Here is a 24,903-nt window from a genome sequence, read left to right as displayed (position 1 = left end):
AAGCATCAATAATCCTCATTGCGAGCATGCAAATAGATCGACAACGTATATCAATTGGTCTTTCCCAAGATAGTTTTATCATTACATGGCATTAAATGCACCACTACCCCTAAACCCTAAGTGTCACACCTATCTAAGTTGCAACTTCAATATCGGGGAACATCACACCTCAAAAAACTAGACTTGTCCCTCTGCGCCCGCAAACACACCCAAATCGCATCGCTCCTCTTGGGTTCATGCTTGAGGGAATGTAAACTAGGACGTCTTAAATTAATCACATCGCCCCCTCCTGGCTTTATGTTTGAGGGGTTGTGAACTGAAATGTCTTAACTTAATCATATTGCCCTTCCAAGCGTCGTGCTTGAGGGACTGTGGATCGAAATAACCTCGATTGGGCCTCAAATAGCCTCACCCACCTACTTTATAACTTGTAAGTAGTACGAAACAAACTTAGGCGCAAAAGGGTGTGATCCATATGGAGACCATGTGAGGTTAGATGCACACTCTATTATGGAGGTGTGTCTCACTCAACTCACTACACTATTAGACCAACCCCAGGGGACGCATGGTCGAGTTAATACATAGGCGCTTGTACTAATCTTCACAACATCTTCTAGAATCAAGTAACTGAATGAATAAATAGCCTAGTCATGCAGCTAGAGTATTCATTCATTTTTTTAACATATCAAAACTCAAAAAGCTCTCTTATGCATCTCATAACATATAAGATATCCCCTGTTGTACTTACCTAAAGTACACTGATCAACTAAAAATCCAACCACAATATGCAATGTTTATTTTCACTATTCTAGTTGAACCCATCGCTGAGTTCAAAAGCATGTCCATCAATGGCATTTATGTTGAATTGTTTGAAAAGGTGATATAGATGAATTATTTTAATTACAAAAAGAAACTTGTATACACCAAACTTGTCAAAAAAAACTTGATGGATGTCTCTACTAATGAAAACTTTATAATGTCAACTGTTCAAGAAATTGTTTTATTGATAAGATCAAAAGATTTTGCTGATTTTACCAAGGTGGAACACCATGGTAGAGTCGTTCATGAAGCCTACGAACTTACTAGAGAAGTAGACAAGATGATTGTTGTGAAATTGAAAAGGTTAACCACACCAATAACTTCTTGTTAAAAATGTACCAATAACATTAATTTCTTTGAGAACAATGATGACGAAGATAAAAAACAATAACAATCAACCAAATGACTTCAATAAACAAAATAACACACAAACAGTGCAAATAAATCCATAACAAGCAAGAGGAAGATAAAATACGAATACAAAAAGAACTAGTATACTAATTCGATCAACCTATTTGACTCTGAAAGATAGAAAAGTTCTCTTATTCACTATACCTCCAAAATCTATTACAATATATTACAAATGTGTTACAAGAAAATAGTACAAGTGAGTTACAAGAAAATAATCTCTTAAATTCTGAAGAACACTCAGAGTATTTAGAAGTGTTTTTTAATTTCTTTGGATATCCTCAAAGATTTCCAAATTTCTTCGTCTTACAAGGACCCAATGAAGAAGAACCGCAAAGACCAGAATTATTTGCATAATTTACACTAACGTTACCATGGGTGAAGTATGGAACTTGCCCAGTCAAAGAATTGTCGGATACATCAAACGTCTTAAGACGTGTGAGAGTGCCTAACTGTAGAGGAATTTGACCAGTGAGTTGGTTTTGATCAAGTTTAAGGGTGTTTAGATAAGAACAATTTGCAAGACTAGGAGGTATCTCTCCAGAAAATTCATTTGAAGATAGATCAAGAGACGTCACATAGGTTAGAAGCAAAGATATATCTACGGGAATGTTTCCAGAGAGATCATTGATCGAAAGATCTAATCCTGTTAAGCTCGAACAATTAACAATGCCGCGTGGAAACTGACCCTTGAGTCCCATATTCGATAACTTAAGATTAAAGACTCTATTTTCATCCGGATGCCAACATTCAACACCATTGAATCTACATATAAACCCTTCGGTTTTATTGTTGAAATTCCATGAAGATGTCAAATAATTATTCGGATCTTGGATGGAATTTTTTATAGTTTTCAAACAGAAGATATCAGTTTCAGTCCCATAGCTTATACCAGAACTAATCAGCAGCAAGAAACTAACAAAAACATGATAACTGAAAATCCAGCTACTTTGAAGAACCATCTTCATCAAAATCATTAACACAATCCTCCTAAGAACACACCCTGAAAAAATAAATCAAAATAACAGAAACAAAGTTTAGAACTTCACACAAATCAAGTCAATTAGCCAACATAAAAAATAGAGCAAGTCAATAAAAACAGGAACACAAAAAAAAACCTTACTTTAGAACAAAACTAATAGAACCATTATATAAGGAAACTAAAACATGAGAAACCCATTAAAGTAAAATTAAGATATATGAATGACAAAACATAAATTTTCAATTTTTCACATATATACTAAAAGACCCCCACCTGGGTTTTTCACAACCCAATGAAGCTTGGATGCAAATTTTGTCAACCCCGAAGAAAACTAAAAAAAAATATAGTTTGAAACTTTGAGATGAGAAGGGAATAAGGAAGCTACCTATGATAGTCTCTCAAGATGATATATTTGTTGTGAACAAGAAACATAAAAGGGAAATGTGAAATGAAAATTGGAACGGTTCAAAGAAGGAAAGGCCAAAAATTCCAAGATTGAGAGAAGACTTGGAAAAGAGAAGCGCGAAGACTTGTGAAAGTGAAAGTGCTTGTTCACTTGCTGACTATAGCCTTTGGTTGAGAAATTGGGGTGGGGTTTCTTGATATAGGACAAACTAAAGAAAATTGTGACACAAAGGAAAACAAAAGAAACAACATTTTCATTCAATGGGACAAATGTTGTGGAGTTAATTTTATGTTTGGTTCAAAAATGTATAAATGTATCAATAGATAGTCTAGTGGTAATTGACGCTGAATTCAGAAGGTTGAATCACGGTTCGATCTCTGTAACTACGATTGAAATTATGTATATGTATAGAGAATTGTGAACTTTTTATTTGTAGGTTATTTAGTGTCATTGGACTTTTTATTTGTAGGTTATTTAGTGTCATTGGTATCAAACTCAGGACATTTAAATGATTTCAAACACTTGTTTAATACAACTGTGTTATAGGTAGCGGGTTTTTTAGTTTACTATAACGGACAATAGATCATAGTTGTAAATTACGCGTTTCACAATGATTGTGATGGCATCCATTTATCAACTATTTTATGTTTTTCTTACTAGTGTTTATTTGATTTTATTAGATTTTTAATTTAATTTTTTTAAAGTTTAATATGAATGTGGGCGAAAATGATGATGAAGATGAAGGAGAAGCAAAAGAGAAAAAAGAGAAAACGAAGGCGTGAAAATGTAAAAAAATAAAATAAAAAATGTTGATGATTTACTTTAAGATTCAGTGATTAAATTTTTTTTTTAAAAAAATTAAGTTTATGGAATACATCTAATATTATTATTCCACCTTAAATATTTAATGTCAGAAATTAACAGAGTGGAATAATAAAATTATAAATATGAAATCTAAAATAAGGAATATTAATTATAAAATCAATATAAAACCATAAATTAAGTTAACTAAAAGACTAAACTTCTAATTAGATTTTTTTTTAATTTCTTTTTGTTGCGTTTTATTTCAATGTATGTTAACTTTTGTTGGAAGTTATTCTTTGCACACTTTGATGTTAAAATAATTTTTTTTGAGAAATTTTCTCATACAACCCCATGGATTTCTTACACACTTTGCCCTCAGCTTTTCTAGATGGATCTCCGGAAGCATCTCATATTTTAAAAAAATTTGATTTTTTCCGTAGTTGCATCTACGGAAACGTACAAAATCAAAGAAATCATATTTAAACACATTTTTTTTCAATTTAAAAATACTTTCGTAGATGCATCTATCGAAGGTGGTGATAATAGAGTATTTCGTAGATGCATCTACGGAACAGTATGAAAGCAGAGAACACAACAATGGCGTCTTCTCCACTGTTCAATCATCCAAAAACACCATTTTTTGTCTTGATCGTCTGTTTTAAACCTAAAATATTACCTACATTGTCTATAAACACTATTTGTAAACCTATACAATCAATTATACACCTAAATATCGAATTCTAATTCGATTTCACAACTACTCTAAAATAACTCGAAATATCGAAAACTTACCGTTTAAATAGATATTTCAAGTTGATGGAATGCGTTGGAAGTTGATGTTGACAATGTCGGTCGAACTCGAGCGAAAGAAATGCACTGTAGGAGATGTTTGTTTTTTGGGGTTGAGAGAGAGTTTGTGTTTGAAGAAGAGAAAACTGAAGAATGGGGAGGGGAAGGGTTTGACGTGAAGTATAACATCAAACACTTTCCATAGATGGATCCACGGAATACTTTCGTAGGTGCATCTACGGATCAAAGTAAACGTAAACAAAAAAAATGTACTTTCGGAGATCCATCTACGGAAGCACGAAGGCAAATTTGTTAATTTGGTGGTGCACCTAAATGCTATGGGGGTGGGGTGAGAAATTTTCTCTTTTAATATCTCTTTTGACTTTTTTTAAAAATAATTATATATAGTATATTTTTTAAAATATCAATATATATATATATATATATATATATATATATATATATATATATATATATATATATATATATACACACGTTAAATTCACTTTTACTCTCTTTTAAAAAATCAGAATTGATTAAAAGTGTAGAAAGCTTGCAAATTTCAATGATTTATTAAACATTAAGACAAAACCTATGGGTCAAGTTTCTTGTTGCAATTAATTATTTTTAAAAACAATAATATAATAAGAACAAGAACAACAATAAAAATATTAATAATAATAACATTTTAAATATTATTTTATTAGAAAAAACAAATACTTTTATTTCAAATATTTAGTGCTTTTATCATTAGCATATATTTTATAAATAAAAAAATATACCACTTTACTCATCTAATTTTCTATTTAACCACAACACCATTACTCTACTTCCATCACAAATCATCATAGTAACTCCAAATTTTCTCTTCTTTGTTATATCATTCTAGTTAACATGCAAGGATTCATCACTTATATTTTAATTTTTTGTTTTATTTCACCTTGTCTATGTACAAGGTTGAATGTTGAAACCACAAATGATAATTATAATGTAATGCAATATGGTGCAATTGGTGATGGCAAATCTGATGATACACAAGTATATGTTTCTATGATTTTTTTTAAATATCATCATGAGAAATTTTTCTCTTTGTTTTATTTAATTTTTACATCTTTATGAAAAGTTTATGGTTTATGAAAATTCAATAATATATTTTTATTATATGTAGGCATTTTCAAAAGCATGGAGTAGTGTCTGTGCATCAAGTGGGATGGCAACATTAGTTATACCATCTGGAAAATCATTCTTAGTGACTAAAGTAAATTTTAGTGGTCCTTGCAATGCCAAAATTCGTATTCAGGTATATAATATCTAACATTATTTCAACATCGATCTAACACCTATCGATTGCTGTAATGAAAATATCAGCTCAGTTAGTAACAGTGCAGAGACATTATACTGCATGAGTGTAAAATTATTTTATTTTCTCTCTGAACTGCAGATGGAAGGGCGAATAGTTGCACCTTCTAAAGAAAATTGGAAAGGTGGGAATAATTTGATTTCGATTGAATATTTAAACGAACTTATTGTTGACGGAAATGGCCTTGGAGAAATCAATGGGAATGGCGCTACTTGGTGGAATTGTCCAACTTGTGTTCGACCTGGGGTACGATTTTATAAAAAATACACTCTATGATCTCCACACTAGTGAGGCTCAAATTATTATTTTGAAGTGATTGTGAATATCTTGTTAATGGTGCAGGTGTTGTTTTTTCATGCATGCAATGGTCTTAATGTTCGAAACTTGAAGATCACCAATAGTCCACAAATTCATGTATATGTTATGGAGTGCAATGGTGCAACATTCACTCATGTATCTATTAACTCTCCTGCTACTAGCCCTAACACAGACGGGTTTGGCATTTCTTATGCTAGTAATATTTTGATACAAGACTCCGATATAAAATCCGGTAATTAAATTTTGTACAAGTAAATCTTAGAAATTTGTAAAAAAAATTATAGAATCAATCATTCTCCTTAAAATGATAAAATTTGTGTAAATTTAATTTGAGTTTTGTAGGTGATGATTGTATTGCCATCAACACCGGTTCCACTTTTATCAACGCTACTCGAGTTAATTGTGGACCAGGTCACGGGATAAGGTTTATAAATTTTTTTTATCTCAAATATTAATCTAAGTTTTGTATTTCGCGCGTATTTGTATTCTTCAGAAATCTCATATAAATATGAATTTCATGAATTAACCAGCGTTGGTAGCCTTGGTAGAAATAGAGCTACGGATAAAGTTTCCGATGTTCATGTACGCAATTGCACTTTCACTGAAACTATGAATGGAGCAAGAATCAAGACGGTTGAGGTGAGTATCACTAATAAGGTTAAATATATGATTATACTATAGTTCATGTAAAAATATGGATCTTAATTTTACTATTTTTTTTTCAGGGTGGATCAGGTTATGCAAAACAGATTACTTTTGAACAAATCACCCTTGTGAATGTTCAGAACCCTATAATTATAGATCAAAAATATAATCCTGGTATCCAGGTACATATATTTCACTCTACGCTATTCATATTATTATACTATACTATGTATATATATGCCGATTTTATGTATCATAATTATGTGTTGAAATTGTTAGGATACATCTGTGTCGGTGAGCTCTGTGACATATCGAGGGTTTACCGGAACTTCTGCGACCGATGTAGCCATTAAACTAGATTGTAGCTCATCTGGTTGTAATGATATTCAATTGGCGGACAACAACATTGTTTCTGCTCAACCAGGAAAGAAGACTTCTGCTTTTTGTAGTAATGCTCATGGAACTGCTACAAACACTATTCCAAATGTCCTTTGTCTAAACCAATAATGTGCTATTTGCATTCAGATGTGGAAGGAACAAAACTATTAAAAAAAGCATAGAGAAGTGTTTGGAATATATAATGTGTTTGAAAAATATACTTTCGCCTTAAAGTATAGTAATTCATTTACTTTGTATTCAAAAGACTAGAAATTTATATATGATCGATCACTCTTGTTTAGTTCTTTTTGCGTAATATTCCATAAATAAGTTGTCCAAACTCTTCTCCACAATCTTCCTGTGCATGATGTCCGGCCTACAAAGAGCACGAATACGAAGATTTACTAAGATAGCATTTTGGTGAACTAGTTTATGATAGGAAAATGAATCTAAAGTAATTACATACCCTTGGAACTTCAACAAGTTTGTGATTAGAACCTTTGCAGAAATCTTCAACTCCATCGTAGTTTAACCAGCGGTCTCTCTGGCCCCAACATATAGTTGTTCGAACATTCCAACTTTTGTCCGTAAGTATTGTTTGCATATCCTCTACATACCTCTGAAGAAAAATGAATTAAACATACATACGTGTTAGTTTACTTTCTTTAGTACGAATCGAAGTGACAAGAGTTGAATCACTGTGGATCGTAGCAGCAAAGCTACTGTGCCACTTACAATGCAACGTCAAGTATATGTTAATTACTTAGTTATCAATTTTGAATTAATAAGGCGCAAAACCTTGAGGTCTTTCTTCATGGTCCTAGTAATTGCATTCAATGCGAAACCCGACGATCCAGATATGAGATAGGGTCTTCTATAGACCATTGCATCTTCTTCTTTCATTTTGTAGGGTCCAGAGCTTGTTAGAGCTTTGTCACTGGCCCTCAATGGATCCTAATCATTCACAAGAGAATCACATTACATGGAAACTTTTTGTCAACATTTCTAGATCCAATTATAAATATATGCTTAAAGGTATACCGTCTCGTCACTATCATAAGTAAAGATTCCCTTTTTAGATTCTCTGAATAATTATGTATCGGGTCTAAATATAGACCAGATATATCAGTTATACAATGAACTTGAAAAGATAATATTTACTTATAATCGTGACCAGAATAGTTCATATTAAACTTGAATAATAGTATTTATGACTGTTTAATACCTGTGAAAATATTTCACCTAACAGAAAGTTGCTGAATATGGACAATGTCGGTGGAAGCTTGACGTGTTGAGCTGTTAACTTATTTAACAAGAAAGAGAAATTCAAGTTACCAAACTGTTAAGAAGTACTCCATTTAAGACAGATGATATTAATTTGTGTTCAATCAATGATTAACGATTTATGACGACCACTAATTATATTCATTAATCAACAACTGAATGTAACTACATACTGAAAATTTTCTGTCTAAATAACATCACTCAAAAATAAACGTACCGGTGGATTAATGAGTATTAAGTTGTTAATCTTCTCCCGGTGATTGTTGGCATACTTAACTACAACTGGTGAAAAATAGCCCTGTGAACAAACAAGAATAATGATATGTTGTTAAAGAAGAGATTATTATAACAAGTAGATCCATGATTCTTATCAACTAAGTCAAACTTACTTGAACAACAACTGATACTTTAGTAACACCAAGTTCATCAATAAGTGACTCCAACGATGCCACGTACTCTACATATTGAAGAAGAAAAAGATTTAAACATGGTTGGATATTCCCGAGTAGAGATGATTTTTCCTCTAGAATTGATACTAACTTAAAAAATAATTCAGAGCTTTTGTTTCCATGTAACCAAACACAAGCAATTACCGTCAAGGGTGTAGTCAAACCCATATTTGGGTTGAGGCTTATCGGAAAACCCAAATCCTGAAATAGAAAAGGAAAATAAAGTGTGAACTTGTCTGTTTCTGCAGTAGAACCAAAGCTTAATTATCAAGGAAACTATATCGTAACAGCAACTCAGCTTTATCACACTAAGTAGAATCAGAATCATTAGATGGATCTAACGATGCCATAATGTTCTACCGTACATCATATATCTTTATACAACTTATAAATCTCTAGATCTTTCTTATTAGTTACGCTCATAGTATTTTTAAGTTTTCCTCTGCCTCTAGCGATTAGACTCACTATCTTTTATTTGATCTACTCTCCATAGTTGCTCTGAAAGAGATTTCATTGAAAGTATTTTACAAAATCATATGCTTCCTAACATTCCCTAATTTGGTTTGTATCAATTAAAAGCTATAAAGTAAACAATGAAACAAAACATAGTTGAGTATGTCATAAGTACACATAGCTTCTAAACATAAAATAGAAGAAATTTTAGTCACATAAATCGAATAAAACCATTTTGATCTTACCTAGCCAATCAAATGTTATAGCATGATAGTCCTTTGAGAGTACCGGGAGAACTTTGCGATAAGAATATGCCTAGACATCAGCACCAAAAAACTCAAGATACTGTCATCATTTTTCGATTTCAAGGAAAACAAATTTAGAGGTGTTGATTTACAATTGACGAATAAAATTAATAAGCTTACCTGTGAAGGGAAACCATGGATTAATATGACAGCAGGATTATCAGCATTTCCGCTTTCAACACAAAACCATCTATAATGAAAAATCATATTTACAAAATATGATTCAATTAGTAACATATTGAAGTGTAGAAGCTGATTTCAACTTATGTGAAAAGCTATTAGTTCGCGAATCACTGACATATGAAGTTACATCTAGTTTACCTGAAACGATCGCCGCTAGCTTGAGAGCTATTACCCATTGTTAGCCCAAAAATAGGATCTTTAGCCTTTTCACCAGCTCCAGGAATTGAATAGGCTTTAACCTAATGATAACAAAAAAAAAAAAACATTGGATAAAATGAAGATATGTATGAAAAATGATTATGATTAATTACCATTTTCCCTTGCTTAAACCATTCATCACTTGGGTTTGGTCCATCTGAATATTTTCCTGACAGAAGATTCCAATAATAGTACATCAGAATCACAGTAAAAAGTTGTTGAAAATGAAAGAATAGTAGTAGCTAGTTGTTATTATTATTACCTCCACTGAAAGAGAAACCATCGCCAACAGAAACAGGAGCATCGAGAAGATAATCATTCTGCAGCAATGGAAAGAAAGTATAAAGAAGTAAAGATGATAAAAACAAGGGATTAACAAAAAGACACAAACTTTGTCTCCATTTGAAGTGGTTTTACAGTTGAGCTTCGGAGACTTTTTTGAAGGGAAACGCTTTGTGGAATGGAAGTAACAAGAAGAAGAAGAAGCATGAAAAGCTTGAATGATCATTGGAAGAAAGAAATGATGGTTGGTTTGGTTGGAGATTGAAGGGGGAAAGTGGGTTAACAAGAAAAACCGTTGGTATAGTTTTGATGGTAACGTGGAAAAAGAAACATGATGTTTTTTTGTCCATTTGGGAGAGGATATGGATTCTATGGTCTCAAAACTGCGTTCTGGCATTTGATAATCTTACAATAAACCATTCATTAATTTAGTAATTTACTGCATAAATTATCACATCTTTTCAATTTAGTCCTAAATTATATAAATATATATATGATAAGTAATTTTTGTTGAATGAGAGGTTGTCACTTATTGGAATCTTGAAGCCTTTCGGTAATTTCAAAAATATCAGTAAAAATGTATATAGAAGAATACTGCAATTTTTAAAAATGTCTGTAAATATATGGTTATTTGCGATTTTTTTAAATTTGATAGTTCTTTTTTTTCTCTAATGACGACAAGAGGAAGAGAGCCAAGATTGTTTTTAGATTGACCAATAGAGCAGAACAATTATAAAGTGTCTTGGGCATTTGCATCTTAGGGTGGATAGAGTAGCCCTTATTGATTTTCACCGCAAGATGATATAGCAATCTCAATAACCCTGCACTTTGCAACGTAGATAGAGATGATAGAGTTGAGAAGACAAGAGATCTTGATGACGAGGCAAATCTTGCTGTTGTTGATGATGTAGAGATTCCTAAAGGGTCCAATGATCCAACCCTGCTCACTGAATATGTCGATCATGTGCCATTTAGATTATAGCATGGAGGAATATAAATATTTTATTTTAAGTTGTTTTAATTTATTAATAATTAATTCAAAGTAACTGATTGTTTATACTTTAATTTTTATGTGACTACGCCTTATTAAAAGTGCTCAACCATGGAGCGAAGTTGAAAAAATTATCTGATATGCAAACGCCAGATGAGGTCTCAGTGATTGTAGTTGATGTTGATCTGCTTTTGTTGGTGGATTGTTCCTTCATCATGTTCAACGCTTCACTACTATCCACTTTTGTTGAGTGATGAAATAAGAAGACATCCTCATTTCATCTTCCATTTAGTAAGATGAAGATTACCCTGGATGATGTCTCCAGCCTCTTCCATCTCGCGTTACAAATAACTTTTTCATCTCTCCTATCAATAACTTGGAGAAGTTCAAGGTTAACAAGGGTACTCACTTTTGTTTCTCGTGGCTCCGAAATATATATTAGTCATTGGCGCAACACTCTATGTATGAACAGACCGTTAGACTATATATGTTGCATCTTGTAAGATGTATTATCTTAACAAATAATTATCATATGTACATCGATGTACGATGCATATCCACGTTTTATGGCTTTCAGCATCTCAACTAGGCAGGGGAGTGTGTTGCTTTTATGATATTATATATCGTCTTTAGATAGGTGAATGTCTTTGAGACGAGATAGTTTGCCGGTTATATGAATCTATTTTAGGTATGAATATTTATTTTATTTTTTTAGTTCTTATTGATCAAAGACATTTCTTACATGTAATTTTTTTCTTCTTGTCCATTGTTGGATATACGAGCATATTCAGTTCATTTGTGACACGGGTGATTATGGTCTTATCACTAGTGCATTGCCATAGGCCACCCGATTGAGGGCCTTACATTGTCATTCTAACAGTCTTCAAGAGTACATGTGGAGGATTGATGCGCTAACCATAGACAATATCATACGTACACCCTACATAGACCATATAGTGCATCAGAAGTTTGATGACATTGCATCATCCCGCCTATTCAGTCTGTAGATGATGTTGGACCTTCCCACGATGGAGGAAATTCAAATGATGTGCCACCTCCTCCACCACATCCATCTAGTATGACTAGCCACCAGCGGCTGCAGACGATAACACTTCTTTTAGAGTTGTCTCATATAGCACACATTATCTTTGATGGACCTGAGTAAATTTTATTAGTCTATTTTTTGTTGTTGCTGACATTATTTTGCTTTTGTAACGAATTATTTGTATACTATTGACATTTTATCTTAACATTTCATTAAATGAAGATTAGCATTACATTACTACTGTATGAACATAACTTAACTCGAACATTGCTTAACATAATTTAACAAGAAAATAACATGAACAAAACTTAAACACTACTAGATTATTCAGGAAGTTTGATAATATCGTTGACAGATCTCGCAACTATCACATCCATCTCGATCAGACCCTTTGTTTGACATCGGTGATATATTCTCCACATAATTTATAAATTTTCATTTGTCTTCAGCTCAAACATATCGAACCTACCTTCATTATCCATCGATGGTGAACTTTATTTGATCTTAACCACCTTTCTCTTATCACTATGGTGCAAGAGATTATTCAATTTAAATTTCAGAACAGATATAGGAGTGTCCTATGTGGGCATAAAATCAACAGGAGGTTTCAGGTCATTGAAGTACATAAATGAGAAATACTAAAATTGAGACATTGTGAGGTATTTTTGTTAACAACATATGATGTATATTTATACAAGTTTTAAATCATTATGGACCACACAAAATTTTCGTTGCAATCACATCCATACAAAATTGTCTGAAAATCTCAACCGTTGAAAACTAACACTACTAAATATTTTGAAAAAATCGGTCAAATTTGTCACGCACTAGATTTTTTGAAAATGTCGACAAAAATGTATATTAGATTTTTTATATGACCTACCAAATTTTTTTGCGTCTGGGGAATTATTTTGTGCTTAATAAAAAAAATGAGAGAAATATTTTTGGTATTACGAAAATATGGAGGTGTCAAGTATATAATTTAGGGGTGTAAGGTAAAATTCTCTTAACAAAATTAGAGTGGGCTTTGAATGAGAGGCCCATACCCATCTTGTCCATATCCTATCTATCAACAATGAAAACAAATCAAAAACAAAAATAAAGAGGTAGTTCGTTTTGTTGAGAATAAAAAATGGCGCTACAGTTTGTGAAACAGCACCACTTACGAGGTTTACAGAACGGGACAACAACCTTAACTTTCCTTTCATTGTTACGAAATCTGAAGCTCCCAGGAACAGGTTCATTCTCTCTCTCACAAATTCATCCAGAAAAACAATTTATAAATATTTATTGTTTTTTATGTTAATTTATTATGTGAGGCAAATGAATACTTGTTTTTTTCTTATGTTGTTGTGTTTTGATTGAAATTGATTTAGTGAGATGGGTCAGTGGTGAAATACCAGTTAAGTCTTCCTTTAGAAGCTATGCTACTGCAAAATCAGAAAGGATTATACCAATCAAAAAGTAAGCTTTCATTGCTCTAACTCTAACCATTAGGTATATGAATCTTCATTCTTATGTAAAATTTATATCTTGCAATGTTCATCAGAGCAAATTATTTTGAATTTGTATTGACTATTAGGCTATGTTTGGATTGATAGACTAGAACGCAGTGGAGTCGCTAGAACGGAGTGGAGTCGAATGAAACAGGATGGAATGAAGTGGAGTAGAGCAGAATAGAACAAAAATTACATTCCATTGTCTGTGTATTTTTTATAATTTGACGAACAGAATAGGAACAAATTAGTTCATTCCATTCTGCTTCATCCATTATTTGCAAATCTAAATAATGGAATCTGATTATATACCACTTCATTCTAATTCCATCACATCCCACCAATCGTTGTAGTATATATAGGGTAAAGTAGTTTGTGTTAATAATCTTTCAAAGGAATAATCATTCATATGTTACTTTCGCTAATTAGTTATTCGCCACTCCGTTTGAAATAAAATTACTAATAACACGAAACTGATTCGTCTAGGAAAAAGAGGCTGGATGAAGTATGCCTTGAAAGGTATCAGCAATATAGTCGATCCATCATCCAGTCATGGATTTTGCAAGGTAACTATTTCACTTTTTTCTTTCCAATTTAGTTTAATCTGTAGATACTAGATACTGTCCTGAGCTTGCTTGGATTATACTTGATATACTGGGAAAAGTTGACCGTTTTATATAATCGGCAACTATTGTACCACAGGAAAAGTATATGTGAATGGGAAGGTGATTAATAAAGCCGGTACTCCTGTTTCTGATAAATCTGTAGTGGAGATAATAGCTGAAGTTCCCAAATATGTATGTAGGTGAAGTCACCAATCTCTGTTCACTTGAAATAATATCTCAACAGAAACTTTAACGAAACAGAATTGTTTTTTTGGTTTTTTTATATCTACACAGAGCTGGTCATAAGCTGGAAGGTGCCATTGAACAGCTCGGTATCGATGTTGCTGGTAAAGTGGCTCTTGATTCTGGGCTGTCGACTGGAGGTTTTACTGACTGCTTACTTCAGTATGGCGCATCACATGTTTATGGGGTTGACGTAGGTTACGGACAGGTAACTTGTTTACCACTATTATTGTTTTCTTATGGCATTTTCCTAATTGCTTTGCTTTATTACACATCAGCGGTTGTTTAGTGATTATCTGTTACTGACTTACCTAGGTAGCAGAGAAAATCCGAAGAGATGAACGGGTGTCTATAATAGAGCGGACAAATTTAAGGTATCTCAAGGAACTCCCACAAAATGTTGATTTGGTCACCCTAGACCTTTCATTCATCTCTATTCTTACGGTATGCTCTCAAATCTGGTTTAACACATAGGCCTATTCTCCTGTTTGAATGCGTATGATTAGCCTTGTTGATCCACTAAATATTCTTATATTCTTTTAACAGGTCATGCCTGCTGTGGTAAATGTAATGAAGGAAGATGCTGCATTAGTGACATTGGTTAAACCGCAATTTGAAGCTCGAAGATCTCAAGTAAGGAATATCAACTCCTAACAGTTTCGATCTCTGGTGGCAGTATTTATTTATATTTATGTATTAATGTAAACAAGTTATTGATCGACATCTTTAAAAAAAATATCAATTCTAAATTTGGAATCCCGTTATCCGTGCAGGTGGGAAAGGGAGGGATAGTGAAAGATCCTCTAGTCCATCAAGAGGTAGGTGGTTTTATGCTATCTGAACAAAATGCTTATATAGAGAACTTGGCTGAGTTAAAATTGTGATTGACTTATTCTAAATTCAGGTTCTTGAAAAGATTACAAAGGGAGTCGAGAGTTTTGGTTTCTGCAGCAAAGGTTGGATCGAGTCCCCTCTCAAAGGTGCCGAAGGTAATACAGAATTTCTTGTTCACTTCAGCAGAATCCGTAACAAAGATTCTAAAAATCATGAAGAAACTAAAGAATCTAAGCTTGATGATGCATTTCTTCAATCTTCCGAGAATCATGAAGAAATTAAAGAATCTGAGCTTGAAGATTCTAAAAATCATGAAGAAACTAAAGAATCTAAGCTTGATGATGCATTTCTTCAATCTTCTGAGAATCATGAAGAAATTAAAGAATCTAAGCTTGATGATGCATTTATTCAATCTTCCGAGAAGTAGCAGCAGGTGGGAGAGTTGTATTCATGTATACTAATGAGTCATTGAATAGCAGTAATGGAATTTTGTATGAACCATTAAAACAAATGAACCATTATTAGTGAGAGAATGGGATGAGTAATATGAATGTTGGAATTTGATTGAACCATGTCATCTTGATTCAAAAGCTGGATATTTCTTTGAACTGATTCTTGCTAGTACTAGTAGTTTATTGTCTTCAAATATAATGAGACACTGAAAAAAGTAGTCCATTTTTTAACTAACAAAAACAAATTAGAAACCCAACAAATCAAAAAAATTATTATTGATTAGCATTATGACATGTTTGAATTTAATTTAAATTGTTAAACTAAAGGAGTAGTATACAATTTGTTCTTAAAAAAGCTACTTTGTGAATTTTCTAAGTATACAATATCTATACACATGTCTCAACTTTTCCACCATATTTTTTGCTACAAGTCTACAACTTTCTACCATTGACACTTGTAAACACATCCCTTCCTTCATCTCAATTCCAAAACTGCATTTTATCTAAGAATTATTTGAAACTATATCATCCAGCATTCCCAGAGGAGTTTTAAGACCAACAACTTGCCCGACAACGGAGAACCAAGAAACTAAATATTGTTCAATGAAGTTTTTATTCAAAGATGTATCACCACAAAGGAGTAGTTTCATCCAATCCCTAGTCCCACAAGGATGTAGCTTGTACCATGGCCTATTCAAATAGGGGTGTTCCTGCAACATATAAAATTGAAACCATTAATTTAATATAGAACAAGGGTTATAAACAAATTGATTATAGAGTATGCAGATCAATAGTAGTTTTTTTAATAAAAAATTTTTAAACAAGTTATTTACCTCTTGAGTTATAAATGTCCATTTGGATTCTAGAAGCAACTCTGCAGAATGACCAGGAAGGTCCTTTTCGATTTCACTGAAGGGCAAAGGTTGTCCATCTACATAATCGAACATAGTGAACATCAATTATGACATTCAAGCTCGAAACATTCTAAATCGGAACCGCAAATAGTTTGGTATGGCAGAATTTTAGCTCTCCTCCATGGACAACACTGACACAAACTCCACAAGATAGAAAAGTGAACATACCAATGTGATACGATCGGAAGTACAGAACTGGAACTCTATACGAAGGACTGTAAATAATATGAAAATCATAGTGTTTTACATCATACTCTGGACCTAGTAGAAAGGAACAAATACATTATATAAGTACTATTGGAAAGGAAGAGTAATGAAATTGCAAGAGAATCCAAATTTATGGTAAGGGATAAAAGTATATACTAATTTAAGAATACCAAATAGGCCATACAGACTAAAGTTGCATCATCAAAAGGCTCTTCTGTCAGACTCTCTTCTTTCCATGTAAGACTTCTATTGCTCTCTTCTTCCTGTAATGACAATGACAATTACAATTCAAAAACTAACATAAACTTCAATTCACGCATGTTTGGACTGACAATGAATTTGACATAATCAAGGTGTTTTACTATAATTTCGTCAAATTCATTGTGATTTCAAATATGCATGTCCATAAAAATTAGTCTTACACTAAATTGCAGACAGACCTCACTTGATTTGACAAGGCACACATTCTCAAGTGATAAGTATCCTTCCGAATGATGTTTTGGACAAGTGGTCCAGAGCCATGGAGGAAAGGAAGGATTAAACATTTTCCACTTGTTAGAAAATGTAGAAGCAGAAAGAGTAAAATCATTTAAAGAGAGAGATCCATCCCAAGGTATTTTGTTCTTAACAGATTCTTCAATGTCCATACCCCTACAAAATGGAGGCACATTTATATTGTTATGATTTAAACAATGAAGCTCAAATAGTCTAAAAATGGAAGCATAACGTTATAAAATTTAATCAAACATCAAACTAGCAAGACTTTTGAATTATGGCTGAATTGCTTTAAACAGCTCAAACTATTATTAGAAATTGAAATAGAGTTCATATTAGAACTGAAAGGGAGAGAGAATAGAAGGGAAATTCTATTATTAAATTTTCTGAATCAAATATTTGTTAATTTTCTGAATCATATAATTTGTTAGTTACCAGAGATGATAATGCTGATATATATAGACAAACATAAGTGCACTAAGTTTGTTACTTAGCATCTTTGACAGCTCAACATTCTAACTAGTTAACTACTTATATTCTAACATTATCATATTCTCCAATATCTTCCCCATAACCTAAGGAGTCTTCTATGTTGAAGTTGCTCTTGTAGAACTCTCTTGGGCCAAAAAGATTTTATGTTTTACTTTGAGATGATCTCTAAGGGTTAAAAGCCTTTAAAGAAGAGAGTGACTTAGTAAGGACGTCTGCAGTCTGCAGAGTGGTTGTGATGCTAAGGTTATCCCAGTAGAGAATAGAGAAATGGTGGAGATGTGTGCACTTTTAGCTGATGTGTTAGCTAAACTTATGTACTAGACTTAGCCACCAGAGTTTGTTTCCTAGACCACCTTACTATTTGGAGGACGGAGAGATCTAGTCCATATATATGTTCATAGCATGAAGTACATTTAAGAACCTTATTATTTAGGAGAGATCCTAAATACCCGAACCACTTAAAATCCAAAATAGACTTGATGCTTCAGTTTTATTAAAATCTCTAGAAAGTGGTGCGTCATAACTTGGCCTTTTTTGTAAGTAATTTTCAAAATTTTGATGTCTCACTTATGTGCAACTTGAGAGAAGTCATTTATGGCCTCAAATCAGCACTTATGATCTCTCACTTTGCAAACTGATTATTTTTTTAGGAATTGAAGTTTCTCATCACTCCATTGAGTTAGGCTAAGAGCCTTCCTACTCCGATGGTGTCTACTCTCAAACAAGGGAGCCTTCCTACTCCCATGGTGTCTATTCTCAAAAAAGGGAGCCTTCGTACTCCCATGGTGTTCATGGTAGCCAAAACTAGCATATGGAGCTGGACAAAGTTATCAATAAAACCTTTAGGCTATGTTTGGGAGTTTGGAGGGAATGGGAGGGGAGGGCTTTAAAAAATAAGAAGAATTGGGTGAAAAGAATAAAAGGATTTTGAGTAGGAGGGTTTTGGAGGGTTTAGTTTTATTCATAACACCAAAAACCCCATAAAATGGGGGAACTCAAAAATTGTATTGAAGTAGGGTTTTGGAGGGTTTTGAAGGGCTTATATAAGTTTTCCAAATATCTTTTAGGTTGTTATACTATTTTGAAAATTAAAAATTTTGTAATGATTATGACTCTTTTATCATTCTAAACAAAATCATTTTTTCAAAAAATGTCAAATATTTCTCTATATTTTTTTAAAAATTCATTTTCGGAAGCCTTCCCCTCCCCTCCCCTCCAAACTCCCAAACATAGCCTTATAGTCAAGCACATTCCAGCTACTCTTCAACTTCAAAGTGCTGATATTGTCAAAGCCACTGTCATATTTTTATATTCTGACTAAGCCACTTTCATAATAGTTGCGGTATTGACATAAGGGCTATTCTAGGTCATTGAGATTAATTTTCGGCAATTGGTCAACAATTAGCACTGTATGATATTACTCTATCTAATTAACAAATATATTTTCCCTTAATTTCCTTTAATTAATTTAGATATAAGTTTTGAATATCCTTGTCATCGAATAGTTATTACTCTCGAGCAATTTCCTTGGCACCTTCCATTAGTTATACAACATCTCAAAGTTCTCTCTTAAAAAATTGTTTCAAATACAAAAACATAGAGAAAAATACAGGAATGCTTTTAGATTAATTCCAATATATAAAAATCCAAGTAAACTAACGTTATACGTTTTTAGATTAATTCCAATACATAAAAATCCAAGTAAATTAACGAAATGTTTTTAGATTAATTCCAATACAGAAAAATCCAAGTAAATTAACGATATGTTTTTAGCTTAATTCCAATATATAAAAATCCAAGTAAATTAACGTTATTAAACGAATAAAACCAGTTAATGCTCCTCAAACATATAATGAAAATCAAAATTATGAACATATTACGTAAAAATGAGTAATTGAAATGTATAAAAGTATTCGTAATTGACATGTAGTGTCCAGATGTAGCTCACATAATAATAAAGAGTATTATTGGGCAACGATGAACACCTAACGAAAGAGATGCATCAGAAAAAAATGGGAAACCCCAAATTGATCCAACACAAACTCTCTCAGTTTAATTTCCCAGCCATGTAACGGTTTCTACCAATTATTATCACGGTAGAAGCCTGACTATATGCCTGGATTTCAAATTCAATTCAATAACAAAATCATCGTAAATCAATAACGTTTCATGAAAAGAAGAACAAGCATTGTAAAAAAAAAACGCAAAATTCAATCGGAAATAAGATAAAATTAAATAAAAAGCGAGAGAAGCTGAGAGAGGCGAACCCTAGTTAGAGAGATGATGAATGAAATTCTTCACTCCAATGATCCGTTTTTATAGCACGCTCCGAAATGGTGGTTCGGTTGAAGGAACGGTGGAATCGGAATTAGGGTTTACAAATATTTTTAGGGCTTCGTAATCTCTATCTTGTTGGGCCTTGGGCCTTTTATCTCCAATGTAGAAGGGAAAAATCTACTCACACCTCTATAGTTATCACCCTACCCATAATTTCACTACTTTTTATTTTGCCCTCATATGTAAATAAAAACATATTTTTTCGTTTGATTATATTTTTTCAAATAATAATTTTAAAATAAAAAACTTGGAGAGGAGTTATTGATTCGGTATACTTGATTGAAGTTTGCCGATACTTTTTAAAAAAACAATCTGCGATCGCGAATACGGCCGCGACAAAACAGTTTTTACAGATACCGATATATTATTACTGTTTTCTATATTGAAGAACAAATTATCATCAATTCATACTGCAATGACCACAATACACTTGTATCGATCGGAATCGCGAAAACCTTTACGCGTCACTTTACGTGACGCGTCCGCGACCGTTTTTTAAAACCTTTGGTGTTGACATGTTTGTTACTGAAATGAGACTCAAAATGTTGCACAATTTGCGGCGAAAACTCTGGTTTGGCTTTGGCTTGTGAATGGATAAATTATGACGCTGTCAAGGCTTCAAATGCATGGCTATGAAATATGGCTTGACATTCCATTAATGTGTTCTGAATTTTTGTATCCCAAATACTGAAGATTTGCAATACTTAGCATGAGTAGTGTATGATTTGATATATAGTAAACTAATTGGAATTAAGAAAAATGAATGCCATCTCTGACATGTAAAAGAAATAAAAAGGAGAAGAAATTAACATGCCCAAGTATGTATATTTCATTAAAACAAATAGTGAGCACACAAATCCAGCTTTTTGTGCATATAGAACATTGTCTCTCTCTCAAAAATTGTTCAAACCTTTGTCTCCATGCTTGTTCAAGCATAAACAAGCCCTCATTATTTTTGGAATTCTTGTAAATATACTTTTATTGAGCTTTTGTGATGACTGTCCCTTCACTTCCAGAGACACGTTTGTTTTAGCATCCGTTGACGCCTCCGCTTTCACATTCGGTGATGGCTGCATGTCAACTTTAGGCCATGGCTGCAACTTCACTTCCTCCAATGGATCCATTTTTAAGTTAGTTGATGTCTCAACTTCTACAAAAGTTGACTGATTATAAATTAGATAGACCGCGATCTCCTTAACAATCAATCCATGTCCAAAAACTAGAAAGATCTCCACCTCGTCTCCAGGGACTAGATTTGATGTTAAACCCTTCCAATCTTCATTGTTAAAGGACATTACTGTGTCTCGCTTGTATATCTTGATGGTGCACTTTGTGTAGTTAATGATCAAGAAGCTTGTAAGACATTCAACTCCCATGTTTTCGGATATTGATGAATAAACAACGCATAAGATTATTCCCTTCATCTGATGATCAACATTGTCAGGAACTTCAAATAGTGCTGAAGGTCCCTTACCTATGTAGGCTAAGCGAGAAGTATAATGGCCACCAGGAAGGAAAAAGTCACTCAAATCATTGGCTGCTAATCCCTGTATTATAAGCATAGGCTTTGTTAACTACAACTAACAACAATCATATAAACCAACATGGCAACAAACATACTCCACCAAGTCAAACCAAGCTCTGATACCATATCAGAATTTTAGGTTGGGTCTAACCCAACCTTACAAATCCGGTTATTGTATATTTGATTTATACAAAACCCAAATCCTAATATGTTTTCAGAACGTACACAAGTTAACAAGTTAAATAGTACTACATGCTATTAGGTCGCCGCTATCAGACTATTCATATCACATTCCAATTGTCCAGTTCTAAACGTGTGTGTTAAGAGTCTCACACTCGATGAGACAAGACCTGAACAGTAGCATTGTTGTATAAATGCTACACATGTAATTTAGATATAACATATTTATAAAATAAAGGATATAGAAGGAACCTGTGATATGCTCTTGCCAAGAGTATCATTGTCTATGTGACAACTTCCCATTCTAATCAAAAGCGATCTCAAGGAAAGATTTGAGATTTGTGATTCATTTGAAGTTTCCAATTTGGCGAAGTTTACATCATATCGATCATCAAGAATTCTTCGCAATTCTTGAGTTAGTTGAATCTTTGAGCGGCATTGTATCCAGACAGTTCTGAGTTGTGAAAGGCTCCTAACCATTGGTGATAGGAACCCAAGATTATTATTCTGTACATTGATGGAAGCTACCGACAAAGCCATGTTTCCAAATGGGGAAATGCGGGGTAATGAATTCATTGTTGGCGACATCCAAGACCAAATGAGAGAGGGAAAAACGTCACGTGATAATCCTTCAAATCCACATAGGGAAATATATGTGATGTTTTTCGATCTTACTATCGAATAGGGAACCTCTTTTACACCTGTATCTTTCGCAATCAGTGTTGTCAAGGATTCCATTTGCACTACATCTTCTTCCAAGTTGTCAATCTTTGAACAACCAGAAAAGATGAGAGTTTTCAATGATTTCAATTGATATATCTTTGAACAACATAGGCTCTGTCCTTGCCGATAAAGAAACAACATATGTCAAGAAATATATCATTTTCCGTATCATCTTTTAAACCATCAAAGCTTATTTTCAGTTTCTCTTGTACTTGGTCATTAGGAATCCTCTCTAGTTTCGACAATACACTTTGCCATTCTCTTCTTGTCCTTCCATATAAGTAAGATCCAAGGATTTCAAGAGCAAGTGGCAATCCTCCACAGTAAGCAACAACATTTCTAGAGAGTTCACTAAAGTATTTTCTTGGACTTGGTTCTCTAAAAGCATGCCAACAGAAAAGCTCAAGCGAATCATCTTCATCCATTTCCTTCATTGTACAAATATGTGCAACTTTAAGTAATTTAAGTAGGTGTACATCTCTGGTTGTAACGATTAATACACTTCCGGAACCAAACCATTTACGATTTCCACACAAGGCTTTTATTTGCTCAAATGTACTCACATCATCTAGTACAACGAGGACTGTTTTCCTCACAAGTCTTTTCTGTATCAAAGTAGTCCCCGATGTTATACTATGTATCTTCTTAACCTTTATCTTTAAGACATCTAAAAGTAGTTGTTCTTGTAAACCAATAATCCCGTCATTATCTTTTTCACAGACTTCTCTAATATTTTCAATGAAGCTTCTATCTTCAAATTTGCGATGGATTTGATTATAAATGACTTTTGCTGTGGTTGTTTTGCCCGATCCTCCCATTCCCCAAATCCCCGCCATGCAAACTTTGTTTGATTGATCATCAATAAATTCAATAACTTCTTGGATACGGGATTCTAAACCAACTGGATATTCGGTAATCAATAAGTGCGAGCTGTCTAGTTTTGCCAAAACTTCCTTAACAATTTGCTTTACTAAGTCAGCTTCATTCCTTCAATAATCATTACAAAACAGACAGAATGAGCATAAATTATGGAAAATATGAGAGGGAATACAGCTTGTGCGTTTATATAAAACTATAATTAACAACAATCTAGTTACAACATATCTAACATTCTAACTGTTCAGTTTGACTCATAGGGAATGCCAAGTTGACAGGGGACGAGGGAGCGGAGCTCCTGCCTTTGTTGTTAGTGTAGTCAAGATTGAGTGCTCAATTGTAAAATCGTAAGATCTTATTTGCTAAGGATGCCTGAGAGTGCTACGATCAGAGACAAATTGTTTTCGTCTCCGGGGTGCTCAAGAATAAGCTTTCTGAAGCAAGATTGTAAAAAAAAAAAAAAAACGTTTTCTTTTTCTTTTGCCTTGTATTACGATTTTCATGTTTTTGTGAAATTACCCTTTTCCCTTTAGTATGATCTTATGTGTCGTGCTAACAATCTGAGTTTTACAATCTTTCACAAGCCGACCGATCCTACTTAAGCTCTCATGTTTGACTACATTAACCCGACCAATTGTTATGTGTAGTCCCTAATTTCATTCATTTCCAATAATACAAGACTATTGTTGCTCTATAGTCGGGGACGTATGCACAATTGATCGAAATTCTGCCTTGATCTAATGGTTAGGAAAAAAAATAAAAAATTTGCATTGAAAAATAAGCAAAATCAAATGATTAGATTAAATTCAAGGGCTGAAAATTGGACAGCAGAGATGGCAATAGAAGAAATGCAGGAGAGGATTCATTTCCAACAAATAGAGATAGAGAAAGAGTTGAAATAATTATAAGAGAAACTATTAAAAAAGATCTCAATATGGACGATAAGAGAGAAACATTGTCTTTGATAAAATATTATGGTGTAATCTTATTTAGTAGGATAAAGCTTTGTTTTTTTTTTTTTTTTTTACTTTTTTTCAATTATTACTGGCACAAATAATTAATTTGACATTGATAAAAAAAGTTGACTAAATATAATTATTTTGGAAATTTATATAAAATATTAATTAAATTTACTAAGAAAATTTTGTCAATATAATATTTCTAAATTAAATATTGTTAGAGGTCGTCGAACAACAATTTTAATCATTACCTAATTTTCTTTTACTAGAGTAATTTAATTCATTTATCCAACTCCAAAATTTGGAATAACTTTGGTTTCGATTATAACACAAGTGTTTAAGTAACAAAATGTAAGTCGAACAACAATTTTAATCATTACCTCATAGATGGCACGGTACGCACACCCTCATAGACGGCACGGTACGCATGACAACGCTGTCGTGATAATATAGGACTAATAAATCA

General features: G+C 33.1%; 5 protein-coding genes and 1 pseudogene across 8 annotated transcripts; 2 read left to right on the top strand and 4 right to left on the bottom strand.

The window, feature by feature from the left end:
• Positions 1-1,346: 1,346 nt before the first annotated feature.
• LOC131618033 (probably inactive leucine-rich repeat receptor-like protein kinase At5g48380) lies at positions 1,347-2,781 on the bottom strand. 2 transcript variants are annotated; one of them, XM_058889303.1, is made up of 2 exons: positions 2,595-2,781; positions 1,347-2,230 (listed from the first exon to the last, which is right to left on the bottom strand). In XM_058889303.1, the coding sequence occupies exon 2, from the start codon at positions 2,202-2,204 to the stop codon at positions 1,509-1,511; it is 696 nt and encodes a 231-aa protein (XP_058745286.1). In that variant the 5' UTR covers positions 2,205-2,230; positions 2,595-2,781; the 3' UTR covers positions 1,347-1,508. The 2 variants fall into 2 exon arrangements, with proteins under 2 accessions (XP_058745286.1, XP_058745285.1); XM_058889302.1 differs by having other exon boundaries at positions 2,483-2,612.
• A 2,281-nt stretch (positions 2,782-5,062) lies between these two features.
• LOC131616172 (probable polygalacturonase At3g15720) lies at positions 5,063-7,047 on the top strand. The gene is made up of 8 exons (XM_058887434.1): positions 5,063-5,246; positions 5,377-5,508; positions 5,650-5,814; positions 5,911-6,118; positions 6,229-6,310; positions 6,417-6,525; positions 6,612-6,713; positions 6,811-7,047. Exons 1-8 carry the CDS (start codon positions 5,103-5,105, stop codon positions 7,036-7,038), a joined length of 1,170 nt encoding a protein of 389 aa, XP_058743417.1. The 5' UTR covers positions 5,063-5,102; the 3' UTR covers positions 7,039-7,047.
• A 29-nt stretch (positions 7,048-7,076) lies between these two features.
• On the bottom strand, positions 7,077-10,435 carry LOC131616171 (uncharacterized). The gene is made up of 13 exons (XM_058887433.1): positions 10,173-10,435; positions 10,044-10,101; positions 9,895-9,950; positions 9,722-9,822; positions 9,521-9,590; positions 9,341-9,410; positions 8,787-8,843; positions 8,583-8,650; positions 8,411-8,491; positions 8,135-8,212; positions 7,708-7,863; positions 7,376-7,528; positions 7,077-7,285 (listed from the first exon to the last, which is right to left on the bottom strand). The coding sequence occupies exons 1-13, from the start codon at positions 10,287-10,289 to the stop codon at positions 7,208-7,210; spliced, it is 1,143 nt and encodes a 380-aa protein (XP_058743416.1). The 5' UTR covers positions 10,290-10,435; the 3' UTR covers positions 7,077-7,207.
• A 2,763-nt stretch (positions 10,436-13,198) lies between these two features.
• Positions 13,199-15,898, top strand: LOC131616169 (uncharacterized). Its single transcript, XM_058887429.1, has 9 exons — positions 13,199-13,337; positions 13,476-13,563; positions 14,082-14,161; positions 14,298-14,400; positions 14,495-14,651; positions 14,759-14,887; positions 14,990-15,076; positions 15,217-15,261; positions 15,348-15,898. Exons 1-9 carry the CDS (start codon positions 13,232-13,234, stop codon positions 15,702-15,704), a joined length of 1,152 nt encoding a protein of 383 aa, XP_058743412.1. The 5' UTR covers positions 13,199-13,231; the 3' UTR covers positions 15,705-15,898.
• Positions 15,899-16,034: 136 nt separating this feature from the next.
• LOC131616170 (ubiquitin-like-conjugating enzyme ATG10) lies at positions 16,035-20,243 on the bottom strand. Of its 3 annotated transcripts, none has more exons than XM_058887430.1 (6): positions 20,105-20,243; positions 17,273-17,501; positions 17,035-17,113; positions 16,812-16,904; positions 16,563-16,660; positions 16,035-16,439 (listed from the first exon to the last, which is right to left on the bottom strand). In XM_058887430.1, exons 2-6 carry the CDS (start codon positions 17,495-17,497, stop codon positions 16,233-16,235), a joined length of 702 nt encoding a protein of 233 aa, XP_058743413.1. In that variant the 5' UTR covers positions 17,498-17,501; positions 20,105-20,243; the 3' UTR covers positions 16,035-16,232. The 3 variants fall into 3 exon arrangements, with proteins under 3 accessions (XP_058743413.1, XP_058743415.1, XP_058743414.1); XM_058887432.1 differs by having other exon boundaries at positions 17,291-17,501; XM_058887431.1 differs by lacking the exon at positions 20,105-20,243 and having other exon boundaries at positions 17,273-20,098.
• Positions 20,244-21,067: 824 nt separating this feature from the next.
• On the bottom strand, positions 21,068-24,822 carry LOC131619835 (TMV resistance protein N-like; annotated as a pseudogene).
• Between the last annotated feature and the right edge of the window lie 81 nt (positions 24,823-24,903).

The sequence above is a fragment of the Vicia villosa genome, linkage group LG7 (assembly GCF_029867415.1).
Source record: "Vicia villosa cultivar HV-30 ecotype Madison, WI linkage group LG7, Vvil1.0, whole genome shotgun sequence".
Classification (NCBI taxonomy): domain Eukaryota; kingdom Viridiplantae; phylum Streptophyta; class Magnoliopsida; order Fabales; family Fabaceae; genus Vicia; species Vicia villosa.
Note: the sequence above shows the minus strand (reverse complement) of the source record. Positions and strands in the feature narration are given on the sequence as shown.

Excerpts from the sequence above, each read along its gene's own strand:
- LOC131618033 (XM_058889303.1), bottom strand. The coding sequence starts at position 2,204 with ATGATTTTGATGAAGATGGTTCTTCAAAGTAGCTGGATTTTCAGTTAT.
- LOC131616172 (XM_058887434.1), top strand. The coding sequence starts at position 5,103 with ATGCAAGGATTCATCACTTATATTTTAATTTTTTGTTTTATTTCACCT. Across the intron at positions 5,247-5,376 it reads GCAAATCTGATGATACACAA|GCATTTTCAAAAGCATGGAG; the intron begins GTATATGTTTCT and ends TATTATATGTAG. Across the intron at positions 6,119-6,228 it reads AGACTCCGATATAAAATCCG|GTGATGATTGTATTGCCATC; the intron begins GTAATTAAATTT and ends TGAGTTTTGTAG.
- LOC131616171 (XM_058887433.1), bottom strand. The coding sequence starts at position 10,289 with ATGATCATTCAAGCTTTTCATGCTTCTTCTTCTTCTTGTTACTTCCAT. Across the intron at positions 8,844-9,340 it reads TATAACATTTGATTGGCTAG|GATTTGGGTTTTCCGATAAG; the intron begins GTAAGATCAAAA and ends TTTCTATTTCAG. Across the intron at positions 7,529-7,707 it reads CCATGAAGAAAGACCTCAAG|AGGTATGTAGAGGATATGCA; the intron begins GTTTTGCGCCTT and ends ATTTTTCTTCAG.
- LOC131616169 (XM_058887429.1), top strand. The coding sequence starts at position 13,232 with ATGGCGCTACAGTTTGTGAAACAGCACCACTTACGAGGTTTACAGAAC. Across the intron at positions 14,652-14,758 it reads TTGACGTAGGTTACGGACAG|GTAGCAGAGAAAATCCGAAG; the intron begins GTAACTTGTTTA and ends TGACTTACCTAG. Across the intron at positions 14,888-14,989 it reads CATTCATCTCTATTCTTACG|GTCATGCCTGCTGTGGTAAA; the intron begins GTATGCTCTCAA and ends TTCTTTTAACAG.
- LOC131616170 (XM_058887430.1), bottom strand. The coding sequence starts at position 17,497 with ATGGACATTGAAGAATCTGTTAAGAACAAAATACCTTGGGATGGATCT. Across the intron at positions 17,114-17,272 it reads AGGTCTGTCTGCAATTTAGT|GAAGAAGAGAGCAATAGAAG; the intron begins GTAAGACTAATT and ends TTGTCATTACAG. Across the intron at positions 16,440-16,562 it reads GGACATTTATAACTCAAGAG|GAACACCCCTATTTGAATAG; the intron begins GTAAATAACTTG and ends TATATGTTGCAG.